This window comes from Aulonocara sp. 'chitande type north' Nkhata Bay, linkage group LG11, assembly GCF_057382095.1.
Source record: "Aulonocara sp. 'chitande type north' Nkhata Bay isolate Kocher_YH1m ecotype deep benthic linkage group LG11, A_spYH_male_GT1.1, whole genome shotgun sequence".
Classification (NCBI taxonomy): domain Eukaryota; kingdom Metazoa; phylum Chordata; class Actinopteri; order Cichliformes; family Cichlidae; genus Aulonocara; species Aulonocara sp. 'chitande type north' Nkhata Bay.
Window position 1 is genome coordinate 24,253,253 of NC_141354.1, and position 20,307 is coordinate 24,273,559.

General features: G+C 39.0%; 1 protein-coding gene across 6 annotated transcripts in view; it reads right to left on the reverse strand.

Moving 5' to 3' along the window:
- Positions 1 to 20,307, reverse strand: part of arhgef1 (Rho guanine nucleotide exchange factor (GEF) 1) — a 44,648-nt gene that overhangs the window by 13,239 nt on the left and 11,102 nt on the right. Inside the window, exons 2-14 of one of the 6 annotated variants that reach the window (XM_086311260.1) lie at positions 12,828 to 12,911; positions 12,605 to 12,718; positions 9,823 to 9,921; positions 8,612 to 8,654; positions 8,396 to 8,501; positions 6,665 to 6,805; positions 4,882 to 4,911; positions 3,864 to 3,972; positions 3,599 to 3,668; positions 3,428 to 3,460; positions 2,669 to 2,857; positions 2,094 to 2,229; positions 136 to 300 (exon numbers count right to left, since the gene is read on the reverse strand). In XM_086311260.1, the coding sequence (XP_086167386.1) occupies positions 136 to 300; positions 2,094 to 2,229; positions 2,669 to 2,857; positions 3,428 to 3,460; positions 3,599 to 3,668; positions 3,864 to 3,972; positions 4,882 to 4,911; positions 6,665 to 6,805; positions 8,396 to 8,501; positions 8,612 to 8,654; positions 9,823 to 9,921; positions 12,605 to 12,718; positions 12,828 to 12,878 (1,286 nt within the window). In that variant the 5' untranslated portion in view covers positions 12,879 to 12,911. Of the gene's footprint in view, positions 1 to 135; positions 301 to 2,093; positions 2,230 to 2,668; positions 2,858 to 3,427; positions 3,461 to 3,598; positions 3,669 to 3,863; positions 3,973 to 4,881; positions 4,912 to 5,015; positions 5,430 to 6,664; positions 6,806 to 8,395; positions 8,502 to 8,611; positions 8,655 to 9,822; positions 9,922 to 12,604; positions 12,719 to 12,827; positions 12,915 to 20,307 lie in introns of those variants that run through there. The other 5 variants (XM_086311259.1, XM_086311261.1, XM_086311262.1 and 2 more) reach the window with 5 other exon arrangements.

Consider the following 20,307-nt stretch of genomic DNA (forward strand, 5'->3'; position numbering starts at 1 on the left):
ATTTTTTATTTTTAAAGTGCTTCCTGATTATTTCAGGACTGTAGCACTGTTCCTACTTCAACTTGACATCCTGTCTGTCCCTGCTGTGCACCTCACGAGGAAGAGAGGCATTAAGAGAAGGTTTGCCCATCTTACGGATGGAGGTGTTGGGGGGTGAGCGGGGCAGGTGTTGTTGTCGTGGAAGAGGGTGGCTGCAGGTCCACATCGCTACGGGAGCGAGACTGTTTGGCCCGAGAAGAGCCACGCCGCCGTGATGACTGTCGGTCCACTCGGGCACTTTCACTGCGTGCCACTTTCCTACTGAAGGGGTTGAAGTTGGGAAAGGATGTGGGAGGAAGGAGTCAGTTTGAGACAGAATAAAGAGAAATGACAGGTGGAAACAAAAGAAAGCAGCAGGAAGAAAAGAGGAAAATGTGTGGATTTTAAGAGGAAAAGGGAGGCCAGAGAATAAAAAGAAAAAACAGAAAACATAGTAGAAGGAAAAGACAGCAGATGTACGTAGCAGATGTACATATGAAGATAGGTAATTAGGATGATAAAGAGGATGAGATAAATCAATAGAGAATTTACACAAAAATATAAATCATATCAGCAAAAGGCAGAGAAAAAGAAAATGGATAACAAGCAAATATGCATGATATGACATGCATATGTTTAGATAGTAAAAGTATATTTCATACACTGCATTAAACTGCCAATCTACAAAAGGTATGTTAAACTAGCCAGGCATTGCTTGTACTTTGTGGACTATACTGTACAAGTTTCCAGTTTTGCAACTTTAAGCTATCTCAGCAGTTCTCCAGTTTCACACAACAAAAAATCCAGCTAATCTCAACAATCAGCTAATTCTTTCACAAGCAGGTTAAAAATGTTTCACCATGTTTATGTTACGTATCTGCAAAGCACTGTGAAGCTCAATGTGAGCATGTGCATGTGAGTGTTGTGTTCTGTGTTTGTGTGATATGCGATCAGTATAAGGCCTGAAGCATGTCCATGACTCTGTCAAGGCGCTGACACCCACCTTGTCTTCCGTCTGCAAAAACACGGGACACCACATTGTTACACACTCGCCTTTACACAACTATTGTAAGCCACAGTGACAACCATAACGTTCAAAAAGCACATCCCTCCATACTATCCTAAACTAATTTTAAAACCTCTGTCAGAATAGCATGCCAAAAACGATGCCAAAGCCCCTGGCACAACATTTAACACCACATACAGTGGAGACAAGCAGGACAAAGGACGGGCCCTGACCATGGCAACAGACAGAGACACCTTGAAAAGCACATAAAATAAAAAGCTCTAATGAACTAAAAACGCTGAACTAAATGTAGTGTCTATATTTGACTATTAATGTAATTACATAGTGTTAAGTTTTGTCTCAAGCCTGGCAGTAGAACAACTTGCCAATATTCAAATTCTTATAAAGCTTTTACTTTGGCTTAACAAGGCTAATGGCTGTGACTTAGAAAGAGTCAATATTGATGCAATGGCACTATTATGATCACAAATATGCAAGTATGGATAAATATGCCTTTTTATTGCCAACATGTACCTCAATCCCCCCCAAAAAAGATAGAATTGCACAGCGGATGTCTATATGCGACAAAACCTGCAATAAAGCTCTGCTGTAAACATCAACAAGAGATGCAAAGGACGCAGACACAAAAAACACAGAAGATATTTGAAAGAGCACACGTGCCATTATGGAGAAGAAAAAGGAGAGAGGGAATGAGGAAAGGAAAGGCAGAGTGCTGGAAGTAGAAGGCTGGATTTGGGTTCACCTGATCGGGGTCCATCTCAAGACTGAAGACTCTGTTAGCTAGCGAGCAATGGGCAGCATGACAAAAGCTAGCACACAGCAGGGACAGACTGCTGGGGGAGTTTTACCATGCTCGCCCCAGCCTCAGCAATTCAAACACATTTTGTTCCCCCACTTTACCCTGGTCATTCGTCTCCCATAAAGTCTAATTATAATCTGATTACAATCTCTAAATCTGTGAAATGCTTATAATCTCTTACTCATTACACTGCAGATATTATCTTACTCCCTAGACAATACTTGTTATTCCTATCTCCGTCCTTCTCACCTTTCTTTCTCCACAGGCTCCTCAGGCGGGATGTCACTGGGTGAGATGGGCGAGATGGGCTCGATCAGCCCACCTGCAGGCCCAGAGGGCAAGTCATCTTGCAGAGTTGGAAGCTCTAAACGATTGCTTGGGACAGCTAGAAGAATTGAAAATTAAATTTAGCATTTTTCTGTTAAATAAAATTGACCTTCTGTTTTAAGCAAAAGAAATAATGGAAATCATTTTACAAGAACACATCAAATCACTCTGAAGGCTGGTATAATATAATAGTGATACAATTTTTATGTGCCCATAAAATGCCTGTGTGTTATATCTTGTGTACATTAGTACTGTCAGGGTGCGACTTTTAGGAGAATGTTAGAATTTAGCCCAAATCACAACATGTTTTCATTTTAGAAAAGAGTTTTAAACTGAAAACTATTTCTGGCCAGATAAATGTTTCACCATCATTTCAAATAATCTCCTGAAAAAGCATGTCATGACACCATGACAGCGGCAGTGCAATAAAATACTAAACAAGGACACCAAAACAACTGTGGTGTATCTCATTCATCAGTATCAATGAGCAACCTTACCGTCACTGTGTGCCTCTATGGTAGTCGTGCTGGTGGCGTTGTTGCTTGGGGAATCAACATCTACCGCAGGTTGCACAGGAGGGACTAGACTCTGCTTCTTGTTCAACGATATAGTGGGAACTCCAGAGTCATTCGGGGTGGTTTTAGCACCAGGACCTTTGCGATCGACTGACCCTCTATCCCTGTCTGCTTGAGAGGACGAAGAAAAAAAACCCAAACAAACAAAAAACCATGACCACAAAGAACCTCATTCACTTAACAACAAACAAACAAACAAAAAACAGCACACAGCAGATTTTGTAAGTCAGACAGACAGGACTTCTGCAGCTAACAAAAGGACTGGTTTGAAACAAAAAGTATATCAACAATGTTTTTTAGATTAATGCAAGTCTCTGCAAGACACAAAACAAATGGGGAATCCTGAGTTAAAGTGCAAAGTCATCAACTACGAGATTTGGATGGGTATGGGTTAGGGGGCCACACAAGTGATTTTAGCCAACAAGGTCTAAGAGTTGAGGAACAACCATTTAGATTAGAAAATATTTATGAAAACTTATGACATTTTCAGTGTTTAAAGACTCAGTGCTAGTATAATATTTGTAAAGAACCACTCCAATGCACAACATCAATTAAACAATGCTCCACCCACATGCTTTGCTGTACTGATTCAGGACATGCACACATGCTTGCGGGTTAATTAGTACCATTCTCAATCTACAAGTTAAAAAGCAGAAGGGGAGGATTCTGAACAGTGACTACCTTCATCCACTTTAATTTTGGACTCAACTGTAACTGGAAAGAAGGGTAGGACAAAATATTTTCATATCCACATTATTCATCAACATCACTTAGCAAATTTTAAAAGTCAGTATATTATATAGTTTAGTATATTAATTATAACACAGGAAAAATAAAAAAATTTATACACACCCATCCAGTTTGGTAAAACAGGAAACACTCTTGAGCTTTTGGCCTTTGGGATATCATCCTTACTCTTGGGCTGCAATATCACCAGGTAGGAAATTAAAAAATAAGGTAAAATTAAAATAAGATCAAAAGGCTGAAAAAATACAAATTCAACTACAAAATGGTTTAAGAAGAACACTGCAGGCCAATAATTGCCTTGCACTGTTCTGATTGTTGATGCATTTATTTAGCTTTCTAATAGGATACCAATGCTGTCAGTTTACCTTACCTTAGTCTTTCTAGTGAAGAAACCTCCTTTGGACTTCTTACTGTCAGCTGCCTTGTTTTTAACCCCGAGGTGTTTCATGTACAAGACCACAGCATTAAAGATGGTTTGGCTAGTGGAGAAACAAGAAACTTGTGTTAATAATAATATATAGTTTTTAAACAAATGAACTTGCTTAAATTCCCAGAATATATATCTATATATATATATATATCGTTAGCTTCATAGCATAAGTGCCTAAGTCATTGACTTAGTCAAATGACTTAGGCAATTATGCTATGAAGCTAACGATATTTTATATTTAAAGTCCCTACAGACGCATGTGTCCTCACATTAATGGCAGCAAAAATACCAGTGTGCTTATTCTATCTCCAAGTAATACAGTTGAGACACTTGGTTTAAAAAAAAAAAAAAAAAAAAAAAAAAAAAAAAAGGACGAACTTCATGAAAGACTAGAAGGAAAGAGGGAGTTGGAGAATTGCAGATGTCCAGAGGAGGAGCATGAGAGGAGGAGCTCAGAAGAGTGGGAAGGGAAAAAGAAGAGACACAAAGAGCTGAGGAGATATTAAAGGAGCTAGGAAAGGGAGGAGACACTGGGGATGTGCATAGAACAAAAGTGCATCACATTACCAGACACTGCACAGTTTCTCAGAGTCTGCCGCCTGAGTACAAGGCGTACAATAAAGAATTTGAACTGAAGAGGACGAGGAGTCCTCAGAGAGTAGCCTAAAGACACTAAGGCATGCATGACAAGGTTAGTCAAACATATGCACTAAGAGAATATATTGTCTAATAAGGACATTAAAAGAAAAATTTAATGCAAATAGAATAAAAACGAGTGCAGTGACAATACAGAAAAAATATATATTTTTGGATTGGATTTTCTAACATACTTCTACAGCAACATACATTTTGAAACAGTATGCCAAATGTTTGGCCGGACCACACCCAGGCTTGCAGAGGTCAAAGCTGCTACACAAAGAAGAAAAAATATATATACACAACAACACCATTGACTCACCATTTATCCTCATCAAAGGCACCTGTTGATCTGAAAGAACAGAGACAAGTGTCAGCGATGTCACTATTGTAGACAGAAAAAACAAAACAAAGAAACAAACAACAAAAGTAATTCTGATGCTGCATCTAACTCACCTCTTCCTTTTAAGTAACATTTTTTCTTTCTCTTGCTCGACTAACTATGAACTCTGTTTTAGGCCTGTGGAATCTGAAGTGATTAAGCTTTTCTTGATACAACTCAAAACTGATTGTTATGCTGTTGGGGTCAGAGCTGCAGCTATTGATCATATTCTAAGAATCCACCAAAAAAGGAAAGAAAAACTAAAAATCTAAAACAAAAAAAAAGATTAAAAGTGCAAAAGATGCTTCAAAAGCTACTCTTCTGCCTGTTCCAGAAATTTTAAACTCAATCTGCACACTTGGCGATTTGCAAAAGAAAAACCAAACTGCTGTCCTCAGTATCAAAAATTCTCTGCCCTGCTTTGTCTCTTCAGTCAGCCGCCTGCAAAGCAAAATCAGAAGTGCTCCAGCGCAGCGGAAATGTCTATTTAACCATGTTTGTCTGATGCAACATGCAGGCAAGACTGTGGAAATTGGATACTGATGTTTTGAGATGAACATAAAGGATGGGAGGGGTTTCCTCGGGATTTCCTTGCATAATCCAATCACATCGACTGGTTGCCTTGTTCGCTTCATCAAAGAGACCAATAAGAAACAGATGGGGTGAGGTCACTGTGTTGTGGTCAAGAATGGAGGGAGGTGTGTGTGTGTGTGTGTGAGTGCAGAGGGGTGACTGAGTGTGGGAGTGCCGGAGAGGAATAGCGAGCAGGACTGAATGGAGTGAGGCTGAATGATTCGTTTGTGCACTGGAGATAAAGATCCAACTGTGTGATAGTAATTGAGTGAGTCAAAACTGAATTATCACGTCTTTGATAGAGACTCCTTTGCAGGCTTTTTGTGTCTCCTCCACTCTCATCGTGGTTATATTCACAGGATGAGTGCTGCTTGTGCACAGTGCACCTCTTTTCATTTCTGCTGATCTTTTTTTTCTCTCTTTGACAAGATGAAGTTAGACAGTCTTCTGCCCCTTTCCCTGGCCTCGTCTCCCTCTCTGTCTGACTCATTTCTTGTAGAGGATAACACATTGTGGTTTGCCACGGGGTCAAGGATAGATTAACTTTCCCCTAGATCTCTTACTTTCTTTCTTTAACTGTGTTCAGGGCAGGAGCTATCCAGCATCGATAACCCTCTGGCCCTTTCTTTTCCTTTGTCTCTTCTGCTGTCTTACCCCCTCCACCTCCCACTACCAGCCCTCCTTCAGTTGGCAAAATGCCAGGGGAGAGCCTTCCTGCCAGCGTGGCACTACTGACTCCATTTTTCTTCTCCGCTTCCTCATGTCTTTCTGGCTCTGTTTTGTTGTGTTTCAATCACAAGTCCCTTGTCATCTTAATTTAATCAATTACCTGCTTTATAAGCTGTTTGGAAATGGATTTGTGCACGACTAATGCTAACGCTTTCCTTTTAAGGAAGTTTAGAAGCAAGATAAGGGAAGATTAATACAAAACTACCAGCTTTAGCCAACAGATCAGTCATCTCCATGTGCACAGCAGAAAGTAATAGCAGAGAAAATAGCTCCCAAGAACATCTAACAAAAAATTATTGTAATATGTAAAGTGGTTACCCATTATTAGTAATCGTTGGCATTTTAAGCACACATGACTTGAACTTCACTTTGTGGAGGCTGGATACCTGAAATATTTGTTGAAAAGTGGAGTAAAACTCACTGTGTCTCAGACATCTTCTCTAGGAGGTTCTCAGCAACAGACTTCTCCTTCATATCCGTTGGGACACGGTCGGTGGGATAGTGGCTGTCCACGTCATTTAGCTCAGCCTCACTGAGGGTCATACCCATCATTCTCTTTTGCCTAGGCAACACAGAGCAAGAGCAGAGAATCAAGTTTAGCAAAAACATCTCAAACTTTTAACACTAAAAGGATAAAATGAAGACAGTGTTGTGCAAAAGTAACAGAAAAGCACAGTCAGCTTTTGATCCACCATGTAATACCGACTGGTAAGTGTATGAGTAGCAATAGCATCATTTGTCAGCATCACAGTGATCCCCAAACACACTGCTAAAGCAGTAAAAGTACACCCAGATAGAAAAACATACAATAGAACCAGTCATGGACTGGTCTCTCCAGAGGTCAGACCTAAACAACATTGAAGCAGTGTGAGTTCATCTTGGTGAAAAAGTGAACAAAAGGCAGATAGCATCCAAAGAAGAGCTTTGGACCATTCCTGAAGAGTACTTAAAGAAATGACAAGAAAGTCGCCTAAAGAAGTTTACGCAGTGCTGAAGGATAGATGTGGTCATACCAAATACTTACTTTCAAGTTTCTTTGAATTGTTCAAACTGTGTTTTTACCTTATATTCCGTATTTCAATTTAAGCTTGCACATAAAAAATGAGGGGTGGTTCAAGACTTTTGTGGTTCAAGACTTTTGCAAAGTTCATTATGTTTTTCTAATTCATTAAAAAGGTACACATAAATCTAGGACTGAGAAATGGGCAAAAAATTAAATTATAGAATCACCTACTCATTTTTTCTCCATGACCTTCAACCTTCCTTTGTCATCTTACTCTCAAATGTAAGATCAGTGTGCTTCATATGGATTTTGGTAAAGAGTGGCCTGCATATTTCTGTTTACCTAAGCACAGGTGTCATTAACATAGGATAGAGAAAGACAAGACAACCTTTTGTAGTGTTTACACATAAAGATTTCATATTGAAATCTTTATGTGTAAACACTGGTAGTTTTGTATTAATCTTCCCTTTAGTGACTAATGTGTATTAGTCACTGTTGCAATTCTAAATGGAGGAGGGCTAGATTTTATAAATTACATACCTACAATCAGGATATGCACAGTAATGTTAAGTTCACATAACTGTTGAATGTTGTCAAATACTAACATTCATAAATAGCTTTAGACCTAGAAGTTGAATCCAATTAATTACTTTAAAAAACTGTTTCAAGTTACTTGAGTAATGCAGAATTGTAGTTATTGGGTTAACAATGCAAAAGAACTGAGATGGTAATTTAAAGCAGCTCAGTGTCCAGATAAGTGTTGTTACACCTTTTAACTCTCATTTCCAACAACAAACAAAATAAACTTTTTGAGACCAAAATTTGAAAATTATTTTTCAGCTTGTTTTGAAGTAACTCACTGAAAATGTATCAAAGACAATAACAAGACAGATCATCAAACGGAAGCTTTCTTTTTTTTAGTGAGGAGAAACACCAACAACACCAACCTTTAGATTAATAAAAAGTGTAATTATTATTGTAGTAATTTTTTAAAAATTAATTAACCAAAGTTTCAAGAATGTTCCTGATCACATACCAGCCATTAATCCCAACCCTGGATGTTCTAATCATGTTGTGAGATGCTTGTTGTGCATTTATAAACTTCTTGCCAATTTAGTAAAGTATGTAAAGCCTGAGTAGAGTTCTCACCTGAAATCCTCCAACTGTTTGGCCACTTCAGCAACTTGGACGCTCTGAATGTCCTGAACAAAGCGCTTTTGGATATCATCTGTGAGCACATCTAGACGGGATCGATCTTAGGGAGAAGACGGAAAAGAGAAAGGAAAGAGTGAGTCAAAAACTAGAGAGGAACAAAACAACAATGCACTGACTTATATCTATAAACATCACTGGAAAATAACTTACCCAACTCAGAGTTTACGTGAGCTGGTACTGCCACTTTCAGAACCTGTAATGTGAAGCAAATGACAAAAAGATACAGAGCGAAAAATAGAAAAATGAGATACGATTCAGACAACATTCAGACTAACTGACAGTATGGATTCTCAGTTTGTTTTGTAAAACACTGTGATGCAGTAGCTAGATGTCACCACAGGGTGGCATTTTAACACAGGAAATATAGATAAGAGAAAAAACAGATACTCCAAAGGGGGATGCTCTGTGCTCATGTCAGCTCTGTCATTGACATGAAAATAACCACATGGGCCAACTTTACGTCAATAGGTTAACAGAGGGTTAACCTCCTTTTTTCAGTCCCTCCTTTTTTCACCCTGAAAGGAGGGACTGAGCGAAGATGATTCCTTCTACAGGGCTTTCCCACGATCTCGACAGGAAGCTGTGAGGCTGTACGGGCTGGCAGGGAGTTTGACTCAACTGATAGACATGTACAGTGCATGAGCTCTGAGGAGCAAATATAACGGACAGTAATGTGGGCCAGGTGTGCAAGACAGATACTGTACAGACAAAGCAAACAAAAACAATGGATTCCTCTCTCATAAGTTCATCTTATTTATTGAGCTGAGCAGCTCAGTAAATTCATAATTTTAGAAAAATAAAACACAATATTGTACTGATCATACAAAGGCTACTTTTGTCTTACTAACCTTGAAGTTAAGAAGCTCAAAGATAAGTTTAAACCTAAGAATTAAGAGAATATCAATGATCTAAAAATACATAGACAGGGAGCCAACCCTACAGTCTGTTATTATGGGTATATTTCAAATCATGCAAGCAGAACTTTGATAGTTTGATCATCCAGGCCATGAGCCAAAAGAATCTGAGGGAAGAAATCATTTTAGTGGTTATCAATTTTTTTTTACAGTGCAATTATAACTCCATTTACAGCAAAAGGTAAATAAGGACAGATAAGATAAAGAGTATAAAGGGTATAAAATACTTTGTATTTAATTATCAGAGTGACTTCATTCCCTCTCTGTACTGAATTGTTCTGCGTTTTGTTTTTTTGTTTTTTGCATGAAGTCTGCAATAAATTTAATGTTTCAAGCTTTACATCTTTATCTCTATTTTGGCTATGAAAGGTATAAACATTTGGGCCAATTTTTGATAATCGAGACGGCTTTAAAAAAGACAGAAATGTTGAGTAGTCTGCTACTTACTGCACCCTTGTCCAAGAAGGTTGTGTAAAAATCCCCAAACTGCTTTTTGGTCTCTTTGGCACTGAGGTTTTTGAAGAGCTCAGCATGGAGGTAACAGAGCTGACAATTGGGAAAAAGACAATTTTATTTAGTACTGAATAGCTCCAAAATCTTTTAAAATAACTACTTGTGCCAATTTATGACCACAGCTGTCACAATTTTATTTGACATGACCACTAAAGATCACAAACACCTACATCACATAAAGGCATGCCAGACATAAAAACCCAACTTCAGTTTGACTCAGTGTGCTTACATGTCTAATAGGGGTGCAACGATATTCGTATCGATATTGAACCGTTCGATACAGTGCTTTCGGTTCGGTACGCATATGTATCGAACAATACAACATTTGTAATTTATTTTATCAATTTTCCTTCTGACGATGCTGTCTGTGTTGAGCGCTCAGTGAATCTGTGTTCGACTACTCCGCCTAGGCTGCACTGTCCAGCGCAGATCCACAGAGCGCTCAACACAGACAGCATAGTCAGAAGGAAGAGCGCAGGGCAAGCTAGCGAGACAGAAGTTAAGCTCTCCTTGCAACAGGCAAATTGAACCTCATTCAGATCTGGCGTTTGGAATTATTTTGGTTTTCATGTGACGTATGACTCTGAAGGTAAGCGAGTCATGGACTAAAGTAAAACAGTATGTTGGATGTGCCATGCAATGCCTCATTGGTGTGAACTAGTGTGTTAGCGCAGTTAGCTCGTTAACGTGTTGGCCGTCTAGCCCCATGCACGGAGCGATCGGCGGTAGCTCGTTAACGGAGATTTGCAGTGTTGTGGCGTTAAGGTCATTTCAACGAGATTAACCTGAAAGCACTAGTGGGAACACAACAAATATGACTGCACATTTACGCCGACATCATCCTAGTGCAAAGACAAGTGGAAGCAGACAAAAAAAAGCAAGCATGCTACTAACTTTAGCCGAGTCATTTAGACAGCTGTTAGCACATGATTCTCCTTATGCTGCTGAGAATATAGCCCAGAAGAAGCGGATAGTATAGCTTTTATTTTGGAAAGAGCCATTTCTCTGTAATAAACTCTCTTTTCCAAAGATGAGTGATTCCTCGATACAGGGCTCGCAATATCGCTAGCCCGACGTCCCGGAGCTAGCGATTTTTTCAGTCGGGCTACCAAAATCTATCTCTTCCCTGCCCGTCGGGCTATTGTAGGAAGGAAAAATATATGTCAATGCTTTTGCATTCTTTCAGAAATGTAGCTGGGTAATTATGTCATTGGCATTGGTGAGCCACTGTCAATATGTGACATATTGAAATCGCGTTTGAATTTGCGCTTGTTTTTTGCTTTCACTTTGCAATCGTGCGAACTGTGTATAGAGAGCGACAGCACTGATCTGTGAGTGATGATAATTTGTGCACCAATTCCTCTGACATCGTCTTATTCATCGTTAGCTTACTATGCAAACATGACAAGTGAAATCTCCCGCAGCTTACACATGTGAGAGGTTGATCGCGCAGAGAATCGCTGAGCTTATGTGAGTGAGTGTGTAAAAGCATTTCAGTTCTGCTGAGCCAAATAAGACAGGTCGGGGTGAAGAAGTGACAGCCAAAGAAAAGCTTACCACAAAACGGAGAAGTTATGACAAATCAGACTATAAGGCAAAAAGAAAGTGCAGCTTTATGGTTTCATGGACAAAAGAATTTCTGTGGCTGCAATATGACGAGCTAAATAACCAGGGCTGCACATAAGTGGTCCGCAGGTGCGCATTCGCTGTCAAAATAAAAAACACGCACAAGGGTTAGGGTTAAATTTAAAAACTGTACTTTTGAGTTAAAATATATATTTATAATTTTAATAAATGACAAATTAAAAATGCATGAACATTTTTTTGTATCGAAAAAATATCGAACCGTGACACCAAAGTATCGAACCGAACCGTGAATTTTGTGTATCGTTGCACCCCTAATGTCTAACACAAAATGACTGACATCAATTTAATAGTTGAATCCTAATGACAGTATCCCATAAAGTAGTTATTGTCCCCTCCAGAGATTATCATGCACATACCCCAACCTGCATTTGTCTAGTGGACGCACTATAACCCCAAAGCAAATTGAGCACGCAACCACTGATGCAAACCACATTTTCTTAAATGCTGCAGAATTACAAATATTTTGTTAACAGACTACACGACTCAAGTCGTGACAAACATGAGGGAAAAGCAGGGGGGTGATGGAGCACATCATGGGTGTGAAACGTGTAACAGTACCTGGGTGGGTCATGTTCTCTGCATGCAGAATAAAGGGAAAAGGACAGGCATGCCTTTGATCAGCACTGACATACACACGCAAACAAACCTTTTTCTCTATTCCCATGGGGGTTACTCATCGGTATTATGCATTCCATGGTCTCCAATTTAACCCCAACCAACAACTAATTCTAACCTTTATCCTAAATCCAAATATTAACTCTGAAAAGTAAAATTGGACTCATAGGTAAAACAGTCTTAATCCACACTGAGGTACAGTGGACATCAAAATAGCTGTTTCATGTGTTTCACACAAGCCAGACAGAAACTGATGACTATTATGATTTGGATTTCATGATTAGATCATATCTAAAAGGTGATATACTAACTCTGCATTTAGAGTTACTCATCATTATCGTCACTAACTTTGTAAAAATATCTGTTAACAGCAGCTGCTCTGTGGAAGCTTGTGTTATCTCAGTTTCATATAGCTTGTTGGCTGTAGTGGACCTTGCATAATGTGAGTTCTCACCAGGGGAGCAGGGTCAAACTGCAGAATGACATGTTGCAGGAAAACCAGCAGGTGGGTCGGCCGACTCTTCAACTGCTCTATGTGGTTAAAGGTGTTGGACCGGTCTTCCACGTACTGAGACAGACAAAAATAAATAGGTGTAAAAGGAGATGGAATAACTTATCTGAGATATGATGATCAAGTAACATTCAGTCCTTCATGTGCCACTGTTTTCTGCACTCACCTCATTCAGATCGTTTTCAAAATCCTCATCCTCAGCCCCGATGATGCTCATGGCTGGGTTAGAGCACTGAGGTCCAGACACACCCTGCTATGGAGAAAGAGGCAGGGAGGGGAAGAAAACAAAACAATTAGCAAAAGTTATGTGCTATACTTTGAAGTGGTAGGGTATCTCTTTGACGTCCTGGGCTCCCACTGAGCAGAGCCAGACATAAAGCCAGATGACAGTTTAAACACAGTGAACTTTCCCAGTGTTCTACAAGTTCAAGCAGAAAGATGGGGGAAAATGTCACAGCTTCTAAACCAGCCTTCTGGAGAGATCGAGACAATCCTGATGGGCCATAATAGTTGTGGGGTCCTTGTATTAGAAGCAGAGACCTGCTTTAAGTAGAATCCCATTCATACAATCCAAGAAAGTCACAAAAATTCAATGCATTATTTATTTTTCACTAACAATGAGTGCTATTAAATAAAAATTTATAAATGTTTTTAAAGAAGATCTGTTCATTTTAAATTTAATACCTGTTAAATGAAAAGCTGGGGTATGCTTACCAATGTCCTTACTACTTCTTTTAAAAGGAACTATTGCTAACTGTATTTCTGAATTTGATTTAAAATTGGGTTTTTTTAAATGACTAGAAGACAATGCTTTATGAGACTGTGTTAATATAGCCACCACCGTAACACAAATTTAAAAAAAAGTAAATTAGACAAGATAGGTGTGGTTAGTACTGCTGCCTTACTCTACGAAGTTCTGGGTTAAAACTTCCTGTTCTGTGTGAAGTTTGTGTTTAAATATACAAGTTTCGTTAACTGGTGATTCCCAGAAAGTTGATTCTGTTCATCTGGAGGCACCGTGGGAGAATGTTTCATCACTGACTTCTTCAGTCTCAGCTCCCTGCAGGTTTCTCCAACCTTATAAACAGTACAGTTGCATAACAATCAAAATAGAATGATGAACACAATCATCTTTCTGGGATTTACTTTAACTGGATTATTGAGTATGGATCAAGATGTTAAACGTGATTCTAAACTTACTATAGGTATGAACATGAGAACAAAAACTTATCTCTAGAGTAAAGCACCAAAATGTTTAGGAAATCCATTTAGAGGTGCCCCCGGTAACAATTTGATAGACAGCTAATCACATATAGTTGTATTTTTGGAACTAAGTTAGTAACTTGACCTTTACTATCCGTTTGCACAAATGAGGAGAGCAGCTACTTATACATATCCATCTGTGTGTCAGCTGGTTGGCTCATAATGAGTGAGGGATGCATTACATTTTGGTGAGGCTGTAATCGTTTTGAACTTATGAGTTTACAGTGAGTACCTTTATAACCACACTCAACCTTTTGGGAATTGAGGGGAATTGTTTTACGATTTTTACTCAATAAGAAAACATAGTCCAGTTTAGCACCAGGGTTTCTTCCCTCCATAGACCAGTGCTGTTGTAACATGAACTGAATGTTGCCCTGCTGAAATAGGAAAGACATCATATGGATGGTGGAATATGCTGCTACAAAACTTGTATACATTAGCATTTATGGGGCCTTTATAGATGAATAAGACAGCCATGCCTTGTTGCATCTCCCATGTAGTACCATTATGGATAGAGGCTTTTGAACCATCTACTGAGAAACTATATGGCCATCTACTCTTAAACCCAGGGTATGGGTTCAAGTTTTCCCACTTTTCTTAGGTGAACCTTTAATTTATTTAATAGGCAATTATGGACCCTGTGACAAACTGTGTTCACTCATGATAGGTTTAGGAAGAATTCTGGAGTCCACACAGTGATTTATACGGCTGTTTGCAATGCAGTGCTGGCTGATGACTTGAAGATAACAGGCTTTAAATATTGGTTTTCAACCTTGTTCCTTTTTTATTTTTTAGAGAGATTTCCTTGGATTCTACTTCTTCCTTCAATTCTCCCTGGGGTATAACATGCATTGGAAAATATCACATTCTCTGAAGTGTGTCCAGATTTTGTCCCTTATTTTTCCAGACTTGTGTTGGGTTCAGTAAAAACATTCTGCAGAAATCTCTCCTCTAGTTGGGACACAAGCTCTTCAGGTCTAAAAATGCAGCTCAAGTAATTGGAAATAAAAGGTTTATTCTAATTTTTGCTTTAGAAAATGATGAATGGGAAAAAGTACATCAATTTAGCTGCACCCTTTTACAGCCCAAACCATTTCCTCTTCCCCAAAACACACAAACAACACACAGCCCTTGTATTCAGTCCTCTGAAGGTTGCAGACCCAGAGCCGCCACCAGGGAACACCCAATTACATACACACAGTCACACAAACACACGTTAAAAAGCTGCACTGTAGTGTTAGGTGAGAACACAAGGCACAGTGAGTACAGAGACAAAATGGTTAAAAACTGATTCATCTTAAAAACATAGGAGGGGGAAAAAGAAGAGAAAGTCATGACCAAATGTTAGCAAGAAGCATATTTGAACGTTTCATCTAGCACCTCTTTAGTATAAGGACTCATTTACATTCATTCTTTTCTATTTAATTTTGTTTAAATAGCATAGTACCTGTATGTATTTAGTGTAGGAGGGACTAATGATATAGAGCTTTACATTCTATTCTAGCCCAGAGTCAAGACTAAAGACAGTCAGATTTGGATAAGTGTTGTGCTTTTTACAGCAAGTTTCCTATTATAATCTGTATACAGTGCAAACTATGAAAAGGTGTCAGCTATTCAGCTTTGCATCGCCATTTATACTCCGGTAATTGTACCTTTACTATTTTTTAACCAGTGTAGACAAGAATATCCTGTTATAGCAATATTAAATTCTCAGGATTATTACATCAATGTAGTTACATAACTTGTAATTTGTAAGATATTTGATAAACTCACTATATTAGCTTCTTCTAAAAAAAAAAGATTCATGAAATCCACAGAGTTTCTCAGTGTCTTTTCATACTTTAAGTACACTTTTTGTGCCATTGTAAACTTGCTCACATATGCGGTTTTGCATGTTGTCTGTTAAGTAGGAACAAATAACTCACTAAGTGGTTAGAGTTTATAAGGAAATGTGACTGTGTAGATGATCATTATTTGATTTATGGCCTGATTTCAGTGTATGTGTTCAATAGAAGATAAGTGGGGTGAGAAAGACATGAAAGTCACCGTGAGCTCTGGTAAAGTGAGGGAGTGAAACAGTGGGTAAGATTGCAAACAGGCAGAAAGTGAAACTGGGAGACAGGCAGAAAGTGAGAGAATGTGTTCATTCATGGCCATTTCCAGTGGGCTGCAGGTTGAGAAAGGCCAGTGTTGGAGCAACATGCGTAGGAGGGGTTAGCCAAACAGAGAGACACAGGCCTGCCAGGGCCATGAACGCACATCTGCACGGACATACACAAACATGACACAGAGGGAAACGTCTCCTCTTTTTCACATCCATAGACCCAACCGCCAACGCCATACTAAAGTGAGACCATCAAAGATACCTTATCATGCCACTGAAGAAGTTCTGACACCATGACGACAATGATTAGTGCTGGAAAAACATATCTACGCATTTACTGGAAAGATAAAATGCTGTGGACGTTTCTTAACACACTCAAGTTTTAACAATAGGTGCGTGAGAACAAAAACTGAACTGAGAAAGAAAATCCTGGGCAAATTTAGCCATTCCTATTGACTTCTGGTTACTTCTGTTTGGCAAAAAGTGCCCAGAACTCCTGAACAATTTTGGCCATTCCTATTGAGTTTAACCAAAAATAACCAGAAATAATTAGCTTAATTTATTTAATCAGTAGTAATACCTATTATAAAGGCTATTATGGACATGTTGCTACTGTATTATGTATATGTCCAGAGGGTCATAATATGAAGTAGAATTTGGGTTTAACCAGCTTAACTCCATTACTAATACTGTGTTTTCAGTGCTGTGAAAGTGGTCAACTTTTAAAACGGGGTACATTGCTATGGTAACTTATGCAGACTTACAGGTACAAAATAAATGTCTACTAACCAGTCAATTCACCAGAAAATTGCATCAGCAATCTTGTAAGATCCATGGAGCTCAGTGTACAGTAAGAGGTTCTAAAGTTCACATATACCAAGTAACTGTTTGAATTAGATTTTATATTTATTCTTTACTTACTCTCTGACCATCAAACCGCACTGGAGTTTTAGCTGAAAAAATGAGCCAACAACTGTCTTAAAGTGCACAAACTTACTATACTGGTATAGTAGTTATAGCAGTTATTTATAGTAGTTTCCCCAATTATTACTGACTAAATGTTTAAAGAATATAAACATTCATAAAATGCTTTTAATACTGGTTCTCAGCATTTCACTCTCCTTATTACAGGACAGCGAAATCTGAGCCTTTGTTATTGTTATGTCTTGGTTGATTTCAGAGGAGCTGCAGTACAAGTTCACACATTGAAAGACAAACTGGGGTAGGCAGAGGGAAGCTAATTGCAGGGTTAGGACTATGAAGGGACTCCTCTGACCAGAATGAGCCAAGTGGTGCATTCCAGCATATGGCACAATTCAGACAACAGATGGATACAGTCTTGGTCTTGAGCAATAACCAGACCCTCTGCCCATCACATACATTACAGGATAACTGGCATAAGCTCTAGGCTGCAAGTGTCTTTCCAGTCTGATACAGGCGTTGCTAAGGGGAAAAAAAGGAAGGGTGTGAGTTTTTGAACAGAGCGTCCCAGAAGCGCGGAGATCAGGTCCGGTGCTCCTGAGTCGGCAGCTGCCCACCACCCCTCCCTTCCATCACATTCCAGTACTAACTAAGTGTCAGGTGGCATCAATCTAATGATAGCCATCAAGCGTACGTGCCTTTGTGTGTGTGTGTGTGCGTATGTGTGTGCATTAGGACCTAGCACGTATATGGGAGGGGGCCATTCCTATGTTATTGTAGAGAGCTGCTGGTAAACTTGTGTGTTTGTGTGTGTGCTCTCTGACAGCTGGTCTTTACAAAGCATTCCTCTTCATCTCAGACCATGCAGACGTCTAACACTTCAAATTGGAAAAAAAGATGGGAGGAAAAAAAAAAAAAAAAAAAGCAGCAACCAGCCTGCACAGTTTAACATTTTATATTTCCACCAGGTCACCAAGGTTTTGCTGCAGCATGATAACACTTGCATCAGCTCTCATGTAAACCCCACATTCACTTGCAAGACATTAAAACAATGAGCTTTTTAGCACAACTCCTATGACCAAGAAGAGTGGAGTCGTCAAACTGTGACATCACCCCAAAATCTGCATTGCACCTGTCAATCAAACTCCTGCAATCACATGGCAGTGGCTGTCAGACCCCTGTGTTATAAATAAGTTTAAATGATGCACCGCAGAGGAGAAATGGCATGGCAACATTTTTAAAACCAAGAACTAAAAGGTTCATTATCCAAAGAAAAAACACATTCAGGTTACTGAACCACAGGAGCAATCTCCACTGCAACATTATGTTAACATAATATTATGCAGACATTTATTTACAGAGCTTAAGAGGTCACCCCGAACCATGCCGCAGTTTGAAAAACTAGTGCCAGCAACAAGAGGAATGCTATAAACCTGTGGAAGTATACGTTCAGCCAAGTGTGCACAGAAAGATAAACAGTGCAACACTGGATGAATTTTGATCATTTGCTATGGACACATTTTATTAACATATGTGTTCAGAAGAGATGTTTAAAATCCATGCTTTACATAATAACTTGTGTCTGACATGTATTTCATTTTTGCACACATACACAGAAATCAATTCAATTCCCGAATTCTAAACTACCTCTGCTTCTTGCTTACACGAAAATCCCAAATCTATGATTTTTGGTCCACTCTTAGTAACTGTGCACTGACACTTTTGAAGTTCACAACACAACAACAAGGAGTTTACAAACTAGTTATGCTATCACAAAATCATCCTTACACATTTGATTTGATCACAGTAGTTTTCTCTCCTTAGAAATTGAAAATGAAAACCGCTTAATGGAGTAAAACTTTAGCATGCTTCCTCGAACACAATGGAGGTCAAATGTAATGTAACAATAAACAAAATACACTTTTGTCTGGAGGGGAACTTTAGGATCCCTTCTTTTCTTTTCATGTTTTAGTTTAAAAAAAAAAGTTGAACTATTGCAGTAAAAGATTTCATATTTCTGCAACAAACCACACTGCTAGTCAGCCCCATTGGTGATGTCAAATTTGAAGTTCTTAATCAGAGAGATTAGAAAAGGTTTTCACACCAGGTCAAGGGTTTGCTGATATTTTGAAAGTGCTTTAAAAGTCAAACTGAACCACCCAAGAGATTGTGAGAGAGAAAAAAAGGAAGTGTGAGCAAGTGGCTCTCAAGTTGGAATAAGTAAATATCTGATAGAGTAAGAAATTATTCTAAGTGAAAATATGAGAAATTTGTGAGGAACCAGTTGATGTAGACACATACATCCTGTACTGAAAACACTAAATTTAGATAGATGTAGACTTGTTTACAATTACTTGGTGCACCTGGCTACAGAATCCATTGTATACACATATGTCACTGCTCCCTTCTTATACTTGGTCACAATAGGTTGTGTCCTGTTCTCTATATGCTATGAGGGTAGCATCCAAAAATAACCCAACAGCTAATGGCCATTGCCTGCTGTGTTTGTACTGCTGTATGGTTTATCTGGCTTGCTCATCAGGCCTCAACCTCATTAGCACTAACTGGGGGATTTCTAGCAGTATTGCTGCTCCTCCACTCCCCCAGTGGCTTATCCTTGAGGAGCCTGAGAAAAGACTAGGAAAAAAAATTGACAAGGTGGCAAATGGGGAGGCACACAGACAGGAAGTGGGTGTAATTTCCTCAGGAAGCTATCAGAACCATTTCCTGTATGACCTATCAGATGCGAAGAGAGAGAGGAAGCGAGACAGAAAAGAGATGAGAATGAGTGAGACATTTTGAAAAGAAAAAAAAAAGTTGGTGCCCACAAGTGTTTCCGCATGAAACATGGTTGTCAAAACTGAATCAAACAAACCTCCGGTCCCGCTCATCTCTTAGTTCACATGGGAACCAGATAAGGAAGTTAATGCAGTGCATAAATGAAACCCAGTGTTGAACAAATGAGGAACAGAACTCAAATGATAATGGTGTGAATAGGGGCAAATGGCCTTAAATTACAGGGCCTGGCTACACATTGTGCTCTGACTTGCAGCTAAAACATATTCAAAATATTTTTTTCCAACATTATATATATTTAAAATAAAAGCTAAATAAGACACTTAGACATATCAGACTGATCTCAAAATCTGGTTGATTGTTTGGTCAATATGCTCTCATCCAATTAAATTCCCATTGGCGAGACAACAGCAGGCACTGCTACAATAGCTTTTCATGACTAACTCATTGAGCAGCAGGAGAAACAAGCTGCTTCTGAAGAACACTCCCAAGTTTTCACAACTGTGGACTTACTCAAACCTTATTATGAAAACTAGCTTGATTACATTTTCTGAAGATTTGC